This window comes from Schistocerca piceifrons, chromosome 1 (assembly GCF_021461385.2).
Source record: "Schistocerca piceifrons isolate TAMUIC-IGC-003096 chromosome 1, iqSchPice1.1, whole genome shotgun sequence".
In the NCBI taxonomy this organism is placed as follows: domain Eukaryota; kingdom Metazoa; phylum Arthropoda; class Insecta; order Orthoptera; family Acrididae; genus Schistocerca; species Schistocerca piceifrons.
The window spans coordinates 1,068,869,867-1,068,894,544 of NC_060138.1; the positions used below are offsets into that span (position 1 = coordinate 1,068,869,867).

General features: G+C 45.7%; 1 protein-coding gene across 1 annotated transcript in view; it reads right to left on the reverse strand.

The window, feature by feature from the left end:
• LOC124777695 (translation initiation factor IF-2-like) overlaps positions 1-23,823 on the reverse strand; it is a 44,756-nt gene extending 20,933 nt beyond the window's left edge. The window contains exons 1-5 of the mRNA XM_047253180.1: positions 23,706-23,823; positions 18,115-18,247; positions 11,722-11,908; positions 11,408-11,603; positions 1,571-1,682 (exon numbers count right to left, since the gene is read on the reverse strand). Coding sequence (XP_047109136.1) covers positions 1,571-1,682; positions 11,408-11,603; positions 11,722-11,908; positions 18,115-18,247; positions 23,706-23,823 — 746 coding nt within the window. The remainder of the gene's footprint in view (positions 1-1,570; positions 1,683-11,407; positions 11,604-11,721; positions 11,909-18,114; positions 18,248-23,705) is intronic.
• Positions 23,824-24,678: the final 855 nt, after the last annotated feature.

A 24,678-nucleotide genomic window follows, 5' to 3' on the forward strand; every position in this document is an offset into this window, starting at 1 on the left:
TGGCAATACGTGTAACGACATTCCTCTCAACAGCGAGTAGTTCGCCTTCCGTAATGTTCGCATATGCATTGACAATGCGCTGACGCATGTTGTCAGGCGTTGTCGGTGAATCACGATAGTAAATATCTTTCAACTTGCCCCACAGAAAGAAATCAGGGGGCATCACATCCGGTGAACGTGCGGGCCATGGTATGGTGCTTCGACGACCAATCCACCTGTCATGAAATATGCTATTCAATACCGGTTCAACCGCACGCGAGCTATGTGCCGGACATCCATCATGTTGGAAGTACATCGCCATTCTGTCATGCAGTGAAACATCTTGTTGTAACATCGGTAGAACATTACGTATGAAATCAGCATACATTGCACCATTTAGATTGCCATCGATAGAATGGGGGCCAATTATCCTTCCTCCCATAATGCCGCACCATACATTAACCCGCCAAGGTCGCTGAAGTCCATTTGTAGCAGCCATCGTGGATTTTCCGTTGCCCAATAGTGCATATTACGCCGGTTTACGTTACCCCTCTTGGTGAATGACGCTTCGTCGCTAAATAGAACGCGTGCAAAAAATCTATCATCACCCCGTAATTTCTCTTGTGCCCAGTGGCAGAACTGTACACGACGTTCAGAGTTGTCGCCATGGAATTCCTGGCGGATATAAATATGGTACGGGTGCAACCGATGTTGATGTAGCATTCGCAACACAGACGTTTTTGAGATTCCCGATTCTCCCGCAATTTGTCTGCTATTGATGTGCGGATTAGCCGCGACAGCAGCTAAAACACCTTCTTGGGCATGATCATTTGTTGCAGGTCGCGGTTGACATTTCACATGTGGCTGAACACTTCCTGTTTCCTTAAGCAACGTAACTATTCGGCGAACGGTTCGGACACTTGGATGATGCCGTCCAGGATACCGAGCAGCATACGTAGCACACGCCCGTTTGGCATTTTGATCACAGTAGCCATACATCAACACGATATCGACCTTTTCCGCAATTGGTAAACGGTCCATTTTAACACGCGTACTGTATCACGAAGAAAATACCGTCCACACTGGCGGAATTTTACGTGATACCACGTACTTACACGTTTGTGACTATTACAGCGCCATCTATCACAAAGCGAAGAAAGTGGTCCAACTAAAACATTCATTTTTCCTTACGTACTACACGAATATGTAATAAAAATGGGGGTTCCTATTTTTAAAAAACGCAGTTGATATCCGTTTGAGCTATGGCAGCGCCATCTAGCGGGCCAACCGTAGCGCCATCTGCATTCCCCCTTCAAGCAAGACGAGTTTCGTTCTTTGTAGGTTTTTCGTTTGATGCTTATTTCGTGAGATATTTTGCCCGCTCACTATGAATGGACCACCGTGTATAATTGCTAAATATGGCGTTATAAAAATTGTCTCTTTCCAGACGACTGGAGCTTCGATTCCAGATTTTAAGAACTGCGATGTTACGCCATTATCGGGTTGCGAATTCGGTTCTACCTCGTGTGTGGTAACGCACTGGAACAACGCACAGTAGTTGCGGTTGGGAGGGTGCGCCGGCGACACTCACGGAGGCGCCGCCCCCTCTCCTGTCGCCTCCTCCAGACAGACCGGGCCCGGCCACGCCACGCGTCCCCCTGGTCCCCGGGGAACGCGCAGGCATGCTCTCACCGGGCTCCGTCCTGCGCGCACAATGGCCAATAAAAATGCTGCCCGAGTTAACATGCAGCGCCGTCACTTCCTGAGCCAAAAGAAAATAATATTCCCACTAATTACAAGTATTAGAGTCGGAATTTTAACCGCTCCTCAGGTTAATCTCGTTTAATGTTTTTTTCTTCTCCTCCTCGTCCTCCTCCTCTTCGACTCAAGGCCCTTCCAATTTCCGAGTATAACCCTTTCTTCGAAAGTTAATTAAGAAGCTAGATCCGACCCATTAGTGGCTCCCATTATAAGTAAATACATTCCTCGCTGTCTTTGGGATCATACGGAACGGGGTTTTTATCCGGCGCGGTCCGGTAGCCAGCGCCACCGGAAATCTCCATACAATGCTCCGCGCTGCGCTGGAAGTAATTACGGGCCGGTGTCGCGGCGGCGGCCAATCAGAGTGGCGTTTCGGCGCCCCACCCTTCCTCAGACTCCGATCTCGGCGAACCACCACCACCACCTCCGCCATCCTCCTCCACCTCTCTGCCTGGCCGCCGTTGCTTTTTTCGCTAACCGATCGCCTCGGGGCCGCTCTCTTTTTCCCAGTGCGTTTCCGGAAAAGCGCCCCGACGCCTCGGAATGTGGGCGCTATGGTTTGGCGCAGCTGCGGCCGTGGCCCGTTAAGGACATGCATGGCGTCACGCCGCAGCTCCGCAGTGACAAAGACAATGGCCACCACAAAATATAACGCGGCCATTTCGTATTCCGCTCCCGTCCCGGCAATAGTGGATCGCATTTCCTTTCTGCCGCTCCTAAGACCATTAGAAGCTCGCTGTGTCGACGGCAGCTGCTGTCTGATTACGCAGACCATCTTCAGTTGTAGTCTCCTGAATTATTGATTACGGATCTTTTGTTGTCATTTGAAATTGTTTTTCGTGACGTCAGTTCTACGATACTCAAAAAAATGTGTGTGAAATCTTATGGTACTTAACTGCTAAGGTCATCAGTCCCTAAGCTTACACACTACTTAACCTAAATTATCCTAAGTACAAACACACACACCCATGCCCGAGGGAGGACTCGAACCTCCGCCGGGACCAGCCGCACAGTCCATGACTGCAGCGCCTAAGACCGCTCGGCTAATCCCGTGCGGCTCTATGATACTCATCTCCTCTATACATGAACATTTCTTAGCAAACATCTCATTACTGTTCACAATCCATCAGGCATTTTGCGTATGGAAGAGTAATCGCAACGCTTGGAAATTGTAGCCAAATCCAATAAGACCTGCCGACAATCCACGCTTGGTGCAGTGATTAGCAGCTGTCCCTAAACAAAAATAAACGTAACGCACGCTACTGAACATAAATGGGCGGAAAGCGCTGGCGACGGGTTATTGTGCGGGTCGGCCCCCGGTGGACCCCGCAGGGAATGTCGCACACCAGACGAGTGTAAACCCTATGTTTGCGTGGTAGAGTAATGGTGATGTACGCGTGCGTGGAGAACTTGTTTGCGCAGCAATAGCCGACATAGTGTAACTGAGGCGGAATAAGGGGAATCAGCCCGCATTCGCCGAGGCAGATGGAAAAACGCCTAAAAACCATCCACCTAGACACAAGTCCGCCGGGCGGATTCGTGCCGGGGACCGGCGCTCCTTCCCGCCCGGAAACACCATGATACTAATAGCAAAATGTAGAATTTATAAATTACACAAATTCACACAATAAATTGATGATGTCACTATGTACGTACTGGAAAAATATTCATTATTGTACTTTCATCTCAGATACACTGTCAGTTGTTGCCCTAACATAACAAAATTAACAAAAGCATCTACAGTTGTTATTAAATGCCACTAATACCTTTTTAGTGACTGAACACTTTCGTTGCACTTTCGTTGAAATAGTTGGCAAATACGCCTCATTCAGGAACTGCCTAACTTATTTTCAATCTGCTCACATCGCAACCCTGCCGTGAAGTTAATTACGAATAGCGCATTCACCTTGTCAGTACGGTATTATTTAGCAGATGCACATTGCAGATTTACGCATAGCAAACTCATTGGCTACCAACAACGTGAGAATAGCTATTGTCATCACACAAGTGAACACTAAAGATACTATAGTGATCTACCGCTCTGTCACACACATGCTACTTTTTCCTTGTAACATCTTTCCCTATGAGCATCCTATTTTTTTTGTAAAGTGCCAGGATTTCTTTATCAATGTTATATTTTTCTACTATTTAACTCAGGCTTACCTATGTATAAATATAATTTACCTGTCAATTTTCAGCTAATTAAGGTTATCCAAACGGCAATGTAGATAGAAATGCGTGGAGGCACCGCTTTAGACAGCTAGGAATAGTGACCACAGCTTCACAATACATATTTTCACTTATGATTTTTTTTGTAATTGCTCTACATGAGTTTGAGAGCACAGAGACGTACAGTAGTACAAACTAGAAAGAAAAATGATCGGTATTACCGTTTAATGAATGGTAAATTTGGCACAAAAAGGGGTGAAATATGCGGCTATACAACTGTTCGACAACGCACTCTGTAAAACACTGTCTGCCAGATAGCAGCAATGTCTTCAAATGTAGATTAAAGATGCTTCTCCTTTGACAGTGATCTGCGGACTATCTCACTAATTGAGTCATGGACCCTTTATATAGCCAATTATTTCAACCGCCCAGCGGAGAACAGAAATGACTGCTTCCCACTGATCACGTGGCTACGTCAGATGCTTGTTTATAGCATTGTGAGACAAGAGCCCGGTTGGAATCTGCTACTTTGCAATAATAATCTATGACCAACACTACTGACCAATGTAGACCCAATGATCATTACCAGTTGTGTATAAATGTATAAATTGTACAAGTCGAAAATAAACTGTGGAAACCTACTCTATGTGATTCTACGAGCAAGATGATTGTAGGTTAAAATTAAAGATATTAAAAATTAGGCAATATTGATTTCATACACGCCCTGTGCCGCGCTAAAACACAAGTATGTAATCCCCCGCTGCACACAAAAAAATTTACAGAACTTCCAAATTCTTTATTTTGCCAATCAACGACGGAAAAATCCATTTGTATCAGACAATATTAATACTATCAACATGAAATGTGAGAACCACAGTGGTGAACATAATTTTGTGAGTTCTTTATGAACTGAAGAAATTGAAAGTATGGAAATTCCGTAAAGGAAACTATAAGGGATGTAGAGCTCTGAGTTACTGAAACATCGAGCCGAAATGAACTAATCACGATGACACAGTGGCGCTATCTCCAGTCAACAACCCTGAGCCGTATAATATACAAATTAACACAGAGACTGGTGACGGAGGTTTTGTACCTAACTGACAGAAGGAATTTTTTCGAGCTGATGCTATGACTCTCTCTGTTAGTTCGAAACCATTCACTCTGTCCTCGGAACAGTTATGCAGTGTGTTGTCCGTAGAAGTAAGTGGTGACCCGATCCATAAGTCGATGCCTGTAAATCAAATACGGTATAGTAATGATAGTGTGCGATGATGTTTGAATCAGCACATCCGTTCATTTGATTTCAAATGTCTATGTGGGCTGTTTCGGTTTTTATGTTGGTAACACCACGTAGCGCTCTGTATGAAAATCACTGACTGTGCTGTGTGCAGTCTGTGGCTGGTTGGCATTGTTGGAATGTTCACTATTGTCGTGTTGGGCAGTTGGAGGTGAAGAGCGCGTAGCGTTGTGCAGTTGGAGGTGAACCGCCAGCAGTGGTGGACGTGGGGAGAGAGATGGCAGAGTTTTGAGAGCGGACGATCTGGACGTGTGTACGCCAGAAAAACGAAATTTGTAAGACTGGATGTCATGAACTGATATATTTTGAACATTATTAAAGTAAATACATTGTTTGTTCTCTATCAAAATCTTTCATTTGCTAACTATGACTATCAGTAGTTAGTGCCTTCCGTAGTAGAATCTTTTATGTAGCTGGCAGTATTGGCGCTCGCTGTATTGCAGTAGTTCGAGTAACGTAGATTTTTGTGAGGTAAGTGATTCATGAAAGGTATAGTTTATTGTTAGTCAGGACCATTCTTTTGTAGGGATTATTGAAAGTCAGATTGCGTTGCGCTAAAAATATTGTGTGTCACTGTATTGATGATCAGAATAAGTAAAGAGAGAAATGTCTGAGTACGTTCAGTTTTACTCAGCTGTCTCTGTATCAAATAACGTAGAAGTTTACCAGCACAGTAATTCATAAATTTTTTCTAAGGGGATGTTTCAAATGGATACCGGCTACGAAAATAAATTACTGGCTGCGCTGTCAGCAGCGAGTTGCGCAAATGCAGTTGTTGAGACGCGGCGATGCAAATGCTGATCGACTGGGCGCGTCTTTTTCAGCGAACGTCCGGTCAACGTACTGGTCGGCTCGCTTCCTGGTACTTGTTTTGAGTACCCGTGCGGCGGAAGTGCGGACTGCGCCAGACAGATGCCTACCATCAGCAACAAACACTCCAGTACCGCGCTCACTGCAGGGCAAAACCCTCGTTTACTAGGTATGGACATTCCTTCTGACGCAGTCTATACTGATGTTCGTTGGAACTTGCGAATCCCAGCCGGGTCAGATATTGCTAGCTCCAAAAGTTCGGAATTCCAGATTTCAATGCAGCTACAATATAGGACTGGGTGGTGAAGTTACGAGATAGGCTGTCAGTCTCCACGAGGCACGCATACGATGTTTAAGGGGCTGCGATGACAAAGGCTGCCTCTGTCGGCTCTTTAAAAAAGCAGGCTCTGTCCCCCGGCGCGCAGTAAACCATTAATCAGTATTCTCACGACGCGAAGCCATCCTTCTCTCTCCCGGCGGTCATTATGATTCCTCGGCGGGCCTGTGTATTTAAGAAGTCCTCCGCCACATAGTGAAGGACTGCCGGAAGCGCCGGGCGCCACTGTCACCGTTTGACGACCAAAGAACGCGCCGACGGGTCTGAATGCGCACTCGAAGTGGAGGAGAAGGCGTTTGCACTGGTAATAACGTTTATCGCAGTCAAATTTGCGTGTATATATGTATTTGTGGCGATAGTGGTTTCGACTCGACAAATATTTTCATTGGTTATGAAGTGAGTTTGTGGCAAAGGCTACGTTTTAATATTTGAGCGTCATTTTACATGCGAAGCAATTACCAGTAGCCCCACTGTTGTGTATGACGTCGTTCGAAGTACTACAGATGGAGGACACTTTGCTTGTACTCGTCAAACTATTTTGCTTCAGTTTGCATTGAGATGTAGAGCGACACATCGGCCGCATTGGAAGTAATGAAGGATAGTGGGTGGTGGCAAGGGGGGGGGGATAGGGGAGGGGGTGGCACTCAAAGGGAAATTCAGTTTTCACGGAATCATAGTTATTGACAGAAGCTTACCACTCAACACATTTTGAATCTACATATTATAAGGTATCACACCAAATATTTTTAACTGAAAAATAAAGTAATATATTGGAACTATGTGTATTTTTCTGAGGGCTTACATAGCGATCAATTTTCCGTACCTAAGCGGGCACTGTGTGACCAGTGACGTCGCAGCAGACCCCATGTTTGTTTTACTGATTTCTGGGCACATTTTCTAGTCGTCTTCACGCCCCAATACGTGAAAGAATATCAAGCGGTGCAGCAGACAGTTTTCAGTCGCACTTTTGTATTAGGTCACATACAACAGAACAGACGCAATTTTAAATAATATAATATAATTCATTCTAAATTGTCACTAAGGGATATAGGTTGTATTATGCATGTTTTTTGGAAGTACTATTATTATTGTGAACACCTGGGCCACTTTTCCTGATCGGACGCCCAATCGGCCTTAGCAATCCGCAGAAGGAACTATGAGCTTAAACTACATTTGTAGGCAAAAGAGGTTCTTTAAACATTGATATTGTAAAAAATTATTACTCTTCACACAACTGAGGAAACAATTAGAACTTGTCTTACCACTTCTCGGCAGGCTGCAGCACTGTTCGATGCAAAACGTATGTAAATGCCACTTTTCCCGTCCTGGTCACTTTATCACACCTTCTCCTGCTGTTCGTACTATTAATTGATATCCTACATAAGTAAGTATGTTATATTAATTAGTAACAGTAACTGCAATACGACATACGATCGTAGCTGTTTACTAAATACTTTGAATATCATTTTTATTTTACTCGTTGCACTGTATTACAAGAGCGTCAATATACTTGCTAAAACATGTGCAGTATTTGAAGCTGACCGTGTCTCTATTGTGAATTCACGAATCCGTGTTACATCGGTTTGACATTTATATAACTGCAGCTGATCGGTTTCACTTGCGCACACTCGTGAGTTGTCAGCACTGGAAGACAAACACTAAAATATTTCGCCTCTCACTTCTGTTAGGTCCGCAGCTGGTGTCTACTCTTCATTCCTAGAAGTAAGCAGTATCATAAAAAACCGAGTGAGAACCACCAGCCGCACCAACACTTGATTCGGGGCGCAGCTTGCCGACCGCTGCACTATACCCACAGAATTACATGGTGCTTCAAAAAGAATATACGTATTATGTTTTATTATACTGTCAAAACTATCGATCACTGCGCCACAACTCGGTTGTTGGCGGAACGAATACGTTGTCTAGTTAACATTCATTGTCCCTAGATGTCGTTAGTCTTCTGTTTGCTTGGTTATCATCACACGTTGCAAAATGGCTACTCCGCTGAAATAATTTTGTGTTCTCGAGTTTTCGGAGTGGAATTCCGTGTTTACAGCGCAAAGATGATCCAGGTTGAGGTGCCAAATTGATCCTCCGAATGGATCGAACATTCGCAGATGGTATTGACGATTTGTAGGCTCTGGTTGTATATGTAAAAAGAGAAAGTCCTTCTCTCCGGCATGATTCCGACGAAACTGTCCCACGAATTCAAAATGCTTTCCAACGCAGTAATACAAATTCAACTCGTCAGGCCAGTCGAGAGTTACAGCTGGCTACAACAATAATTTGGCGTGTTTTGACACGTCGGTTGATTATTAAGCCGTACAAATTACAGCTGTTACAGGATCTACGTCTTGACGACAAACGCAAACGTGTGGCGTTTGCTGACGAGCTTCAGAATGCTATTGCCAATGATAAAACTTTCGCACAATGCATCGAGTTCAGTGATGAAGCGACTTTCCACCTTGGTGTGAAACACAAAGTTGGAATTTGGGGCCTACGGAACCCACATGCACATAATAAACATGTTCGACATCTGTTTATTGTCCACTCTTCTTTGATGGAAACGCGATTAACGATCAGTAGTTATTGCTGTTTCAAACCTAGTTGTATCAGAGACTGAACGAGGACAATATTTTTCATTCAGACGGGGCAACTCCTCATTGGAGTCTCAGTGGAACTCTACCGAGTCGATGGATTGGTCGTCAAACAGCCGGCGACTTACTGCTTCTCAGCTGGCCCTCACCGTCAACGGATTTGAAGCTCTGTGACTTTAAAGCTCTGTGACTTCATCCTTTGGGATTTCATTTAAGACAATGTTTATGCACCCACATTGCCACAGAACCTAAAAGAACTGAGGAGCCGGCTCCGCACTACCATAACATCAGTGACGATGCACACGTTTAACGGAGAATCTGAGGAACTCGAGTGATGATGTGATATTGTTCGTGTCGCTGATACAGCACGTACTGAACATCTATAATCTGAACTTGAGAGACTCGTAAGTTTGTGTCCAACCTTCATACATGTAAACCTTACAGTTTAATCAATTTATGTGTTCTATATATGTATATTTTTTTGACCCTCACTGTATTTACGTGAGTTCTGACGCCGATAATCTTTATTCCCAAACAGGTGCTCGTCGGAGGCATCTGCCTAACATGGCATACATGAGCTGGTTTCCATTAGTATGTATCGTTAGTGTAAAGCTAGTGACAACTAATACTGGCTGCTGAGATAGACTGCATTTGTTTTGTTGAATAAATTTCGTAAGTTTCACAGTATGGTGAGAGCCTTTCAGCAGCCTCAGTGTCTTTATTTGCTGGAGCAGGTTATCTTACTGCTCAAAAATGGTTCAATTGCGTCTGATCACTATGGCACTTAACTTCTGAGGTCATCAGCCCCCTAGAACTCAGAACTACTTAAACCTAACTAACCTAAGGACATCGCGCACATCCATGCCCGAGGCAGGATTCGAACCTGCGACCGTAGCGGTCGCGCGGTTCCAGATTGTAGCGCCTAGAACCTTCGGCTACTCCGGCCGGCATCTTACTGCTGAAAGAAAAACTGTTCTCAACTCTAAGATTGGCTTGCCCATCGCAGTGCTATGCAGGATAACCTCCTGTTGGAGGTGGTACACCCTAGCTTCGTTCCTGTTTTCTAACTGACTAACAAAGCCAATTATATTGGTGATCTAAAGTTTAACGTGGGCTACATCCACCAATTATACTGAAGTTCGTTAAGAGTAAGGAAAAAAAAAGTTTCTTTGGGGTTATACCAAAGTTGTGTGTGTGTGTGTGTGTGTGTGTGTGTGTGAGAGAGAGAGAGAGAGAGAGAGAGAGAGAGAGAGAGAGAGAGAGAAGAGGAGGTGGAGAGGGAGGGAGAGAGAGAGAGAGAGAGGGGTGAGAGGGAAAGCGAGAGGGAGGGAGGGAGGGAGGGAGCGAGGGGGAGAGAGATACATAGATAGGTGGAGAGAGAGCGACAGAGAGAGGGAGGGAGATAGAGAATTATCCGTGGAAATAATGTTTGTATACGGTCAAATATCTTGGGTACCTAAGTCAATACAGTTACGAGACTTATCTCACGTGAATAAAGATAAGAAACAAGTGTACTGCCAAGTGAGAAAAAGTCATTTAGGAACACCAGGGCTAGCGTTTATCTGGATGGTCGGTAAGGGAATCGAACACTGCAAATGGCAGGCCAGTAATAATCGTTGGCGAAACTGTGACTGAATTGTGCTCCTAATGGTGAATGAAAGGAAGCTTAGGGTTTAAATGTCCGTCGATGGAATGCTTTAGACACGGACCACAATGTCGTGTTGAAGAAGGAAACCTGCCACGTCCTTTTTAAAGGAGATATCCCGGTATCTCCTTTAAGCGGTGTAGGGCAAAAAACGAAATAGCAACATACGGATAGCACGCTAGGGAAATGAACCGCCGTTCTCCAGAACGCGATTCCAGTGTGTTAATTACTGAGCCTCTGTTATACTGAAAAGTTTTGCAACTGACTAAAACTGGAGCGAGCATCATAAAAAAAAAATGGTTCAATTGGCTCTGAGCACTATGGGACTCAACTGCTGAGGTCATTAGTCCCCTAGAACTTAGAACTAGTTAAACCTAACTAACCTAAGGACATCACAAACATCCATGCCCGAGGCAGGATTCGAACCTGCGACCGTAGCGGTCTTGCGGTACCAGACTGCAGCGCCTTTAACCGCACGGCCACTTCGGCCGGCGAGCATCATAAAAGCGGAGGTAAATATGTGTCATAGACTGTGCAAAGGTTAAGCCCAGGGTGGCAATAATATTTACCAACTTTAACAGAGGAATAAGAGACGAATATGTAAACCGCTCGCACAGTAGGGGTTTCCAACACGTATTATAGCCGACGGGAAAGAGCTCGCACAAAACATTTTGCAGAAAGAAATAATATCGGACAGCTCCCTTTCGTCTAGTTTTTCAAATCGGACAGCAGCTGCCATGTGGTTCCTGGCGCTGCAGAATCTACGAACGTGATTAATGTTTCCCGACGAATCACCTCCAATCGCCACAGACTTGCCGCCGGGATTTCCGCCGCCGGCCGGCACGGCGGGCTCGCCGGATGCTGGACTGCCGCGCCGGCGCTAATGACCAGCGCGTCGACGGGCTGCCAAATCCCCGCGTCCATCCATCGAGCTGCCGCTGCCGCCGCCGCCGCCGCCACCGCCGCCGCCGCGCCGACCGCGCTCCAGCCCGGGGCCGCGCCGGTCCGCTGTTTTTGCGGCGAGTGCGCATCCGGATTGAAGCGGATTTGGGAGCATAAAGCAGATTATCTCTTCATGATTGATGAAACTGCGTTGTCGGGCGGCCGCTACTAGCCGGCGCAAAACCTGTCGCCCGCGAGGCCCGGGGCGGCGCCGCCCAAACAAACGGCGGTGGGCAGCGGGCAGCGGGCGCGCCGCCAGAGGATTAGCAGGGTAGGGCTGCGCGGGCACCGCGAGGCGCTGGTCGCTGCGGCGGGCGCCCGCGGCGACAGGTACGGCCCGAGCGAAAACATCCGCGCAGCCGCTGCTGCCGCTGCGGCAAGTGCCAACGGCCCGACCGGCAGAAGCGCGGACGCGACGACACCGCTCTGCCTCACGCGGAACGCGAGAAAGCGCGTGGGCTAGGTCTCAGTCGCGTTTCTTTTTATTTGCTTATTTTTATTTCTATTTTTATTTCACTAGTCTAGTTCTGTAGGACCAAATAGAGGAGAAACACTCCATCTCATTGAACGAGCCAGTACATGTAATTAACATAAATTAAATAAAATAGAGACGAATCCGGCGCAGATGATAAACTGCGTGTTGCTCTTGTTGTGGTCTTCAGTCCTGAGACTGGTTTGATGCAGCTCTCCATGCCACTCTATCCTGTGCAAGCCTCTTCATCTCCCAGTACCTACTGCAGCCTACATCCTTCTGGATCTGCTTAGTGTATTCATCTCTCGGTCTCCCTCTACGATTTTTACCCTCCACGCAGCCCTCCAATACTAATTTGGTGATCCCTCGATGTCTCAGAACATGTCCTACCAACCGATCCCTTCTTCTAGTCAAGTTGTGCCACAAGCTCCTCTTCTCCCCAATTCTATTCAATTCCTCCTCATTAGTTATGTGATGTACCAATCTAATCTTCAGCACTCTTCTGTAGCACCACATTTCGAAAGCTTCTATTCTCTTCTTCTCTAAACAATTTATCGTCCACGTTTCACTTCCATACATGGCAACACTACATACAAATACTTTCAGAAACGACTTCCTGACACTTAAATCTATACTCGATGTTAACAAATTTCTCTTCTTCAGAAACGATTTCCCTGGCATTGCCAGTCTACATTTTATATCCTTTCTACTTCGACCATCATCAGTTATTTTGCTCCCCAAATAGCAAAACTCCGCCGGCCGAAGTGGTCGTGCGGTTCTAGGCGCTGCAGTCTGGAACCGAGCGACTGCTACGGTCGCAGTTTCGAATCCTGCCTCTGGCATGGATTTGTGTGATGTTCTTAGGTTAGTTAGGTTTAAGTAGTTCTAAGTTCTAGGGGACTGATGACCTCAGAAGTTAAGTCCCATAGTGCTCAGAGCCATTTGAACCATTTGAACCTTCACCGATGAACCACACTTCCCCAAAATCCTCCTAATAAACGGAAGTCTCTCCTACCACAATCCTCACAGGCTCGTTCAATTTCCTATCGCTTTGCAACGTTACGCCCAGGCAGTTAAACGAAGTGACTGCTTCAAGTAGGACGCTACGAATGCTGTATCTGAAAATTACGTGTTTGTCTTTCCTACTCATCTGATTAATTTACGTTTTCTGCATTTAGAGTCAGCTGCCATTCATCACACCAGCTAGAAATTTTTTCAATGTCATTTTATATTATCTTTTCCGCCCCGATAGCTGAGCGGTTAGCCGGCACTGTAGCTCAGCGTGTTCGGTCAGAGAGCTGGTTGGCCTCTGTAATAAAAAACTGAGTGGAAGGATTAACAGACGAACTTGATCGGATGTCATGCTACGTCCGCAACGACCAAACACAACTATCAACAACGAACGAAAGGAAAAAAAAAGAAGAAAAAAGTGGTCAGCTTGGCGGTCTGTCACGCCAGGGGGCCCGGGTTCGATTCCCGGCTGGGTCGGAGATTTTCTCCGTTCAGGGACTGGGTGTTGTGTTGCCCTCATTATCGTCAGTTGAAGGCAACGGGAAACCACCAGTGGAATCACTTCCCTAGACGCTCATACGGTGGACCTCTCTGACGAGGCTTGCCCCATGACAATACCTGCCGTAAGGCATAACACCAAGTATTTTTTTTTTATATCATCCTTTGGACACTCACCTTCGACGCCTTCTCGCAGACAACAGCGTCGTCAGCAAACAACAATTGCTGTCCAACCTGCCCGCCAGTGTACTAAACCTTCGTAAAATTTACGATTGCATTAGGGTATAAAACAGGATATTTTGTACTTAATTTGGTATGTAACATACCATCGGAGATCTAATAATTGTAATAAACTAAGGCGTAGCCCGAAATTATAACTACTTTAAGTAAAAATTTTAGTAATAATGTTTAAGATGGTTTAGTGGCAATGTAATTTTTCCCCCTTTACTGTTCTAGGGTTAATTTTTCCAGGAACTCGTCTACAGATCAGGAATGATCCATGAGGAAATCCTTTAGTTTCGCCTTGAAGTACGAAGGTTACTGCTAAGATTTTTCCGTCTCTGTGGTAACCTACTGAAAATGGATGCAGCAGAACACTGCACGCCTTTCTGCACAAGAGTCACGGAGATGTGATTTGTATGCAAATTGGATTTCTGCTTAGTATTAAGTGTGTGGAATCTGCTAACGCTTGGGAATAACTTCTATTGATAACATCAAATGACATTAAAGAAAATAAATATTGAGGACCCAAAGTCAGAATTCCTAAACTTCCGAACAGGGGTCACAAGAGATATGCGAACTTAAATATTGCTTCAGCTGCCCGTTTCTGAGCCGATAATACCGTTTCTGAATGGGAAGAGTTAGTACAGAATATAATGCCGTGGCAGAAACGAATGAAAATCGTTTTGGAACCTTCCTTGTCTCTGACGCTGTTCTAACGGTAAATAGAGAGGCATTCAGTTTTTGAACAAGATTCTGATCATGGGTTGTCAACGACCGTTTACTATCTTCAAATGGCTCTGAGCACTATGGGACTTAACTTCTAAGGTCATCAGTCCCCTAAAACTTAGAACTACTTAAACCCAACTAACCTAAGGACATCACACACATCCATGCCCGAGGCAAGATTCTAACTTGCGACCGTAGCGGTTGCGCGGTTCCAGACTGTAGCGCCTAGAACCGCTCGGCCACCCCGGCCGGTGTTTACTATCTACCTGAACACTCATAATTTGAAATGTTCAGACATCCTAATAGCATGTCCATTCTGTGTAATCAAAATGCCAGTTTTAGTTGAATTATGTCCTAGAAAATGTAAAAAAACTGATTCCTAACGTGGTTTAGCATCAATTTCCTAAAATTAATGAACTCACGTCTTGAACTGCAGAATTCGATACATTGCCTATACTGCACTCAACATCCTTTACTACCAAACTAGTGTCATCACCAACAGAAATATTTCTGAATCAGCTGTCACATTAGAAAGCACATCTGCATCTACATTATTACTCTGCAATTGACAACTGAGTGCATGGCAGATTGTTCGTCGGACCACCTTCAAGCTATTTCTCTACATTCGAATATCGAACAGGGCGCGGGAAAAACGAACACTTAAATCTTCCTGTGCAAGCTCTGGTTTCACTAATATTATTGATGATGGTCATTCCTCCCAGCATAGGCGGGCGCCAAAAAATATCTTCACACTGAGGAGAAAGTGGTGACTGAAATTTCGTGAGAAGATCCTGCTGCAACGGAAAACGCCCTTGTTTTAATGATTCCCACCACAATCCACGTATCATAACCGTGGCACTCTCTCCCCTATTTCACGATAGTACAAAACAAGCTGCCTCCATCGATCCTGATGCGGATCCCACACCGTACAGCAATACTCCAGAAGAGGGTAGTGTAGGCAGTCTCCTTAGTAGACCTGTTGCATTTTTTTCAGTGTTCTGCCAATAAACCGTAGTCTTTGGTTTGCTTCACCCACAACATTATTTAAGTGATCGTTTCAACTTAAGTTATTCGTAACGGTGATTAGTAAGAAATCAGATGCATTTACAGACTTTATTTATTTATTTATGTGTTTTTTCACACAAAAAACTTTCCTGATTATGAGATACGTAATTTCTTTACAAATACTGTGTATGACTATGCTGGCACGCACACACTTACATGAAGTATAGAAACCTTAACAGTAAAAGTGCAGTAAATAGATGATTTCTTTAAGCTGGTCATTGTGGCCGAGTGGTTCTAGGCGCTTCAGTCCAGATCCGCGCTGCTGCTACGGTCGCAGCTTCGAATTCTGCCTCGGGCATGGATGTGTGTGATGTCCTTAGCTTAGTTAGGTTTAAGTTGTTCTACGTCTAGGGGGCTGATGACCTCAGATGTTAAGTCCCACAGTGCGTAGAGTAATTTGAACGATTTTTGATTTCTTTAACTTTACCAAAAGGGAGGTTGCTCTACCTGCAGTTGCAAATTTTGCAAGTTTTTCTAAAATCCGAAAGGCATTCTTACTAGAACATTACTTCTACTCAGAAGTTATAATTTTAGAACGTCTGATAATACAAGATTTGAGCGTTGTATTTCACATGTTTCAAAAATGCCACTGTTAAATAAACTTAATTATCTGATAAGAGTATCTTTAATGCTTTGTTAAAAAGTGGGAAGTTGAGCAAATTTTATCTTATGTGCTATAGCTACGAGAGCAGATTGCACGGCGTTTCCCACTGCGACCCATATAATCCAAATAGTGGAGAAAACAGATTCTTTCTTTAATTAAATTTCTCAGGGCCCGACGTAAGTTGCAAACTAAACAGTTTTTCTTCAAATTTCATAGTCGGAATCTGTGATAACAATAAGTTTCATACAGGGCATTATTTTCTTAGTATTCTCACAACTAGATTTCTCTACGCATTGTCACAGCTGAATTTTGTCACCTACAGTTCGCATTACGCAAGCTATCAGCTTTAAGGTCTGGTACACGTACAATTAAAAACAAGAAGCCATTTAGAAATCATACCAGCAGTGTGATTTCTAAATGTGCTGCCCGGTACCATTAACTTTTCTAAAATTTTATTGCATCTATTTTATAGACAAGAGAGCACGTTGAGAAGTTTCGTGTTGCACTAGCAAAGTTATCCCAAAACGCGTTTTGTGTCACGACTTCCGACTCAGGGGTCTGGACCGCGATTTACCATCTCAAACTGATACATAACTTCTCCACAAGCCCGGAAAGTTGATATCACAGGAAACAGTTAACATACGCTATGAAATGTAGCATTATTACCACGGCATACTAATTAAATCGCAAAATTATAAACAGCTGTTTAAAGACTAGTACACACCTGTGACAGTGAGAATATTGCAATTGTAGTCGTAGTGTTTCTGAGGTGATTTACGAACATCATGGATATTTTCAAGCAGGATTGGTGGGCGGGCACTTCAGTTCTCTGTTGCTAAGTCGGGTTCTTTTGTCTTAAACACTGCTCTCTCATTGATCAGAGTTTTTCTGTCACAGTGAGGAGATGTGACTCAATTATTTACTCTGCAGCCAGCACAGCTAGAAATCAATAAGCGCGCGGGATTAGCCGAGCAGTCTAGGGCACTTGCAGTCAGCCGGCCGAAGTGGCCGTGCGGTTAAAGGCGCTGCAGTCTGGAACCGCAAGACCGCTACGGTCGCAGGTTCGAATCCTGCCTCGAGCATGGATGTTTGTGATGTCCTTAGGTTAGTTAGGTTTAACTAGTTCTAAGTTCTAGGGGACTAATGACCTCAGCAGTTGAGTCCCATAGTGCTCAGAGCCATTTGAACCAACTTGCAGTCATGGACTGTGCGGCTGATCCCGGCGGAGGTTCGAGTCCTCCCTCGGGCATGGGTGTGTGTGTTTGTCCTTAGGATAATTTAGGTTAAATAGTGTGTAAGCTTAGGGACTGATGACCTTAGCTGTTAAGTGTCATAAGATTTCACACACGTTTGAACATTTGAATCAATAAGCGGCTCGACTAGTGACGTTATGTAGTAAGGGGTGAACCTGGCATTGTCACTTCCATGTTTGTACGAGATATCTAACAACATCCTACATCTGTTTTAACCGTGCAGATGCAGTCCACGTGTCTGAGCAATGCTGTAATCGACTTCCTCCGGCAAGCTGTGAGTTCATTCTAATTTAAATGGTTCAAATGGCTCTGAGCACTATGGGACTTAACTTCTGAGGTCATCAGTCCCCTAGAACTTAGAACTACTTAAACCTAACTAACCTAAGAACATCACACAAATCCATGCCCGAGGCAGGATTCGAACCTGCGACCATAGCGGTCTCGCTGTTCCAGACTGTAGCGCCTAGAACCGCTCGGCCACCCCGGCCGGCTCTAACTTAAAGATTAAAGGAAAAATTAATTAGCGTTGTGGCATCAGCTCGAAAAAAGTACAGCCGCCTGACCTTTACACGAGAGAATAAGCGTGTCCTACCCAGTTCATACATACTGTTTCCTCCCTTTTGCGCGAAACTAAAGAACACAGCTGTTCCACAGGATGTACTTGTGAGCCGTGAACACTTCCCAGCCGGCGCGGAGTTTTACTGTTTTGCCGTGTAACCGCGTTACGATCTTTGTGGGGGGCGGAAGCCGTGGGGTGGCTCCGGGGGCGGCTCCACCTGTTGCTGCGCGCCGCCGCCATTCTTTATCTCGCCTCCAAGGCGGGGGAGGCAGCTCCGTCGCTGCAGCAGCCGCAGCCCCGCTTTAAAGCGAAACTCAAGAGTGCCCTGGATTGCGGAGGTGCTGGAGCAGGTCCAGCTTAAACGGGCGATCCTGACCCGGCTATCACACAGCCTCTGGTGCCGCAGGTTACGTCGCGTACCCCAGGTCCGTTCAGCGATCTGCTAGGATCAGCTGGCTCGCGCTCACGCCCCAGCTGTAAGCCACCGGCCGGCTCACGTAGTATAATTGTGAAGGGAGGGGGAGGAGGGGAAGGGAGAAGAGGGGTGGGGAGAAGAGGGGATATGGGATCGAAACAACCATCTCGGCGCGAGAGACAGCTAAAAAATGGTTCAAAGGGCTCTGAGCACTATGGGACTTAACATTTGTGGTCATCAGTCCCCTAGAACTTAGAACTACTTAAACCTAACTAACCTAAGGACATCACACACATTCATGCCCGAGGCAGGATTCGAACCTGCGACCGTAGCAGTCGCGCGGTTCCGGACTGAGCGCCTAGAACCGCTAGACCACCGCGGCCGGCGAGAGACAGCTGCCAACAAGACTACTCTACAGAATGTTGAATCAAAACACCTTTCAGCCGCCTAAATTCCCAATTGCTGTTTTATTAAGTAATCAATTTCAACAATACAGGGTGATTCAAAAAGAATACCACAACTTTAGGAATTTAAAACTCTGCAACGACAAAAGGCAGAGCTAAGCACTATCTGTCGGCGAATTAAGGGAGCTATAAAGTTTCATTTAGTTGTACATTTGTTCGCTTGAGGCACTGTTGACCAGGCGTCAGCGTCAGTTGATGCTAAGATGGCGACCGCTCAACAGAAAGCTTTTTGTGTTATTGAGTACAGCAGAAGTGAATCGACGACAGTTGTTCAGCGTGCATTTCGAACGAAGTATGGTGTTCAACCTCCTGATAGGTGGTGTATTAAACGTTGGTATAAACAGTTTACAGAGAATGGGTGTTTGTGCAAAGGGAAAAGTTCTGGACGGCCGAGAACGAGTGATGAAAATGTAGCACGCATCCAGCAAGCATTTGTTCGCAGCCCAGGAAAATCGACTCGCAGAGCTAGCAGAGAGCTGCAAATTCCACAATCAACTGTATGGAGAGTCCTACGAAAAAGGTTAGTTATGAAACCTTATCGTCTGAAATTGGTTCAAGCACTGTCTGCAGCTGATAAGATTAAAAGAATCGATTTCTGAGATTTTATCCTTGCTCAAATGGAAATAGATGAATCTTTCGTTTCAAAGATTGTGTTTGGTGATGAAGCAACTTTCCACACTAACGGGAAAGTCAACCGTCACAATGTCTGTATATGGGGCACTGAGAATCCGCGGGAAACAACTCAGTATGAACGTGACTCACCTAAGATGAACGTTTTCTGTGCCATTTCAGCCAATAAAGTTTTTGGTCCCTTTTTCTTCGAAGGTGCTACTGTAACTGGACTACAGTATCTGGAGATGTTAGAGAATTGGCTGTTCCCTCAGCTCGAACAAGAAGCACAACAATTCATATTTCAGCAGGATGGAGCGCCACCACATTGGCACTTATCTGTCCGTAACTACCTGAACGTCAACTACCCGAGGCGATGGATCGGCCGCCAGGCAGCCCGTGACAGAGCACTTCATCACTGGCCTCCAAGAAGCCCTGATCTTACCCCCTGCGATTTTTTCTTATGGGGGTATGTTAAGGATATGGTGTTTCGGCCACCTCTCCCAGCCACCATTGCTGATTTGAAACGAGAAATAACAGCAGCTATCCAAACTGCTACGCCTGATATGCTACAGAGAGTGTGGAGCGAGTTGGAGTATCGGGTGTCTGGAGGGGGCCATATTGAACATCTCTGAACTTGTTTTTGAGTGAAAAAAAACCTTTTTAAATACTCTTTGTAATGATGTATAACAGAAGGTTATATTATGTTTCTTTCATTAAATACACATTTTTAAAGTTGTGGTATTCTTTTTGAATCACCCTGTATATTACGCCATCTTCAGACCCTCTGACCGCCATGTACAAAGATTACCACCTCTGGTCCAGTCAAAATGGGAGCCAGCATTCGATGACTGGTATCCGTAGATTTGTACTTGACACAGCGATCCCTTCCATCATCACTTACATACTGTTAGATAAATTTTCGAAGGGGTCGCTGTGTCAAGCAGAAATCTACGGGTACCAATCACTGAATACTGGCTCATATTTTGACAAGACCAGAGGTGGGAATTTTCCTATACGTCGGTCAGTGGTCGTACTACTTCAGGCCGCTTCGAGTAGGTGTTCTTAGGTATTGCGTGGCAGATTCTGTCTCCATTGATCTGTCGCAAGCAGTGTAATTGTACAGTAGTGGACTCCCTCATTTATTTATACGCGCTACGTTACCTTTATGTCCATAGTCAAATGCCAGACCCTTTCACCAGTCATACATCCTCTGCAGTGCAACACAATTACCTGGCGTTGCTGCGTTCTTATAGATAACCAAATCAACTGCGAAAAGTCTCATTGAGGTTCCGATGTTACTCACTGGATCATTTCGTGAACAATAACGGTGCCACGACACACTCTTGGGGTACTCCTGAAATTATCTTTAAATCTATTGATTTTGTTCCCTTAACAGGTTGAGAGCTAAACGTTGAGTTACGGCTGCAAACAAGTCCTGAATCCAGTTACAAATCCAGTCACTTGGAAAGTTCCATCTGTAATGACCGTCTTTATAATAATTTATCTGTTTTGTGTCAATTTTGTAAGTATAGTGTTCCTGTGGACATTTTAGGTCAAACCTCACGCTGCTTATTCAAGTCTTAATTGTCACTGCTACGGTCGTAGGGTCGAATCCTGCCTCGGGCATGGACGTGTGTGATGTCCTTAGGTTAGTTAGGTTTAAGTAGTTCTAAGTTCTAGGGGACTCATGACCTCAGAAGTTAAGTCTAATAGTGCTCAGAGCCATTTGAACCATTTTTGAACATTATTTAAAATAAATAACATAAAACAGACGGTGAAAACAAATTAAAAGAAGGTGGACCTAACCTATTACCTACCCCTTCACAGCTGCGGAGCTCTTGACGCTATCGCTTCACTACAACTTCGACATTGCAAACAAGATTCAGTAAATGACGTACACTTTGTAAAAGCTGTTTTTAAAAATGTCATTAGTTGACACTTAATATGTAAATAGTACCGAAAAGATGATATTTTTATAGATCATCATTATGCCGTAGCACTGGGGTGGTATACTTTCGTAACACACAATTATACACTGAGGTGACAAAACTCATGGGTTAGTGATATGCACATATGCAGATGGCGCTAGAATCGCGTACGCGAGGTATAAAGGGGCAGTGCATTGACAGAACTGTCGTTTGTACTACGTGAGTCATGTGAACAGGATTCCGCTGTGATTATGGTCGCACGATGGCAATTGTTTAAATGTTCAAATGTGTGTGAAATCTTATGGGACTTAACTGCTAAGGTCATCAGTCCCTAAGCTGACACACTACTTAACCTAAATTGTCCTAAGGACAAACACACACACCCATGCCCGAGGGAGGACTCGAACCTCCGCCGGTACCAGCCGCACAGTCCATGACTGCAGCGCCTTAGACCGCTCGGCTAATACCCGCGGCACGGCACACGATCGGAATTAACAGACTTTGAACGCGGAATGGTAGTCGGAGCTAGACGCATGGAACATTCCATTCCGGAAATCGTTAGGGATTTCAGCATTCAGAAACCCACAGTATCAATAATGTGCAGAGAATAAAAATTCCAGGCATTACCTCTCACCACAGGCAACGAAGTGGCCGACAACTTTCTCTTAACGACTGAGAGCTGCACGAAAGGTTACAGTTGTCAGTACTAACACACAAGCAACACTGCGTCAAATAACAGCTGAAATTCATGTGGGATGTACGACCAACGTATCAGTTAGGACAGAACGGCGAAATTTGGCGTTAGTGGGCTACGGTAGGAGACGACCGACACGAATACCTTTGCTGTTGCACGGCAACGCCTGCGGCGCCTCTCCTGGGATCGTGACCATTTCGGTTAGGTACTAGACTGGAAAACCGGGCCTGGTCGGACGAATCCCGATTTCAGTCGGTAAGAGCTGATCGTTGGGTTCGAGTGTGGCGGATACCCATGAAGCCATGGACCCAAGTTTTGAATGAGGCATGCCTATGGTGGTTCCATAATGGTGTGGGCTGTGTTTACATGGGATTCACTGGGTCCTATGGTTCAACTGAACCGTTATTCACAGGAAAAGGTTATGTTCGACTACTGCAGCCATTCATAGACTTCCTGTTTCCAAGGAAAGATGGAATTTTTACGGATGTCAAGGCGCCATATCACTGGGCTACCAACTGTTCGCGATTGGCTTAAAGAACATTCTGGACAGTTCGAGCGAATGAGTTGGGCACCCAGATCGCCCGGCGTGTCTACCATCACACATACATGGGTAATCGAGAGGTCAGTTCGTGCACAAAATGTTGCAATCCTGCAATTGTGGACTTCTTTAGAGGCAGTATGACTCGATATTTCTGCAGCAGACTTCCAACGACTTGTTGAGTCCATGCCACGGCAAGCTGTTGTACAACGCCCGACAAAAGAAGGCCCGACACGATGTTATGAGGTTCAAATGGTTCAAATGGCTCTGAGCACTATGGGACTTAACTTCTGAGGTCATCAGCCCCCTAGAACTTAGAACCACTTAACCCTAACTAACCTAAGGACATCACACACATCCATGATCGAGGCAGGATCCGAACCTGCCACCGTAGCGGTCGCGCGGTTCCAGACTATAGCGCCTAGAACCGCTCGGCCACCCCGGCCGTTATGAGGTACCCGTGACTTTTGTCACCTCAGTATAACGCTAAAAACATCAACTACATGAAGCTGTTACCTATCGTTATGTAGTTTCCTGCCATTTTATTATACCTAATCGTAGCCAAAACGTCATGTCTTCGAGAGATCCTCAATTTGCTGGTGCTTTGGAACCACTAACTTTCATACCACGTACGTCTTATGAAAGAAAGCCCACCAAATACTATTTTTAACGCCTTACAATACGGCGGATCCCATATTGTTTGTAACGTAGAACGATGTCGCATCTCAATGGTCACGTTTCTCTACAAGAGGCAAACATCTGTCGTGGCAGATTCTTTATTTCACGCTCCCCAGAGTAGTGGTTCTTGAGGTTCCGCTCCGTGACGTCACCAACTCCTCGTCACGTGCGTTTTCACGTCCCGTGAGCGGACGTCTTAAAGCGGTATCACGTACGTGGCAAGGAGAGCAGCGGTGGAACCGAGTGTCGTGTAGTATGGTGTGCGGTGTAGTGAGCGGGGCCGCGCTGCTTGAGCTGTGCCGCAGCTGGCGGGGCCGGCTTATCCGCTGCAGACACGGCCTCTCATCGCCGCCGCCTCAATAGAACAAAAGCGGCGCCCAATTGCGGCCGCCCTGCCCTCCTAACTAATCGCCAATTCGAATCGCTTACGGGGCCCGCGGCGTTCTCTGGCCCGGCCCACGCTGCGCTGCTCTCGTCTGTTCGTCCTCTCCACATACAGCAGCAGCTGCTCCGCGCCCGAGAGCCACCCCACACCGGGCGTCGGCATTTGTTTGCCGCTTTCCCCGGACGTTCCTTTGCTTGTAGTGTTTCAACAAGTAGGCAGTAGCCTCTTCTGTGGATTAAGGCACAGTCCGGAACTATTCCTAATGAACAAATCAACTTCTTCTTGAGGAAGCCACAAAGATTGTTTTCCCCATTTGCCCCACTAGAGATCGGCGTACTTTTTCATCTTTGGGAATTATCGTATTTTTTTACGAGTCCTTTTAGGGACCCCCTCACTGTTCCTTTTTTCATCTAGTCGTGTTATGCCTTAAGGGTATTAAAAAAATGGCAGACTAGCAATACTGTACCCGATAACAAGAACAGTCCCAGCATCTGAATAGGGATGGGGTTGGTGTTGGGGGAGGGGGTGGTTGGAGAGTGGAAGTGGGATGGGGTTGGGGAGCGGGGGTGGATGGAATTAATACACTTGAAACTTCCTGACCAGATTAGAACTGTGTGCCGGAGCGAGACTCAAACCTCAGGACCTTTGCCTTTCGCAAGCAAGTGTTCTACCGCCTAAGCCACCCAAGCACGCCTCACGACCCGTCGTGCCTTCCAGACTTCACGAAAACTCACTTGGAAGAGAGAATGTTGCGGAGACATAGCTTTGCCACAGCCTGGGGGATGTTTTCACAAAGAGATTTTCACTCTGCAGCCGAGTGTGCGCTGATATGAAACTTCCTGCTGAACGCCAGACCGAGATTCGAATGCGGAACCTAAGGAGAGCTTCTGTGTAAGTTTGGAAGGTTGGAGGCGAGGTGCTCGCGGAAATAAAGCTGTGAGGACGGGTCGCGAGTTGTATTTGAATAGCTCAGTCGGCAGAGCACTTGCCCACGAATAGCTAAATTACCGAGTTCGA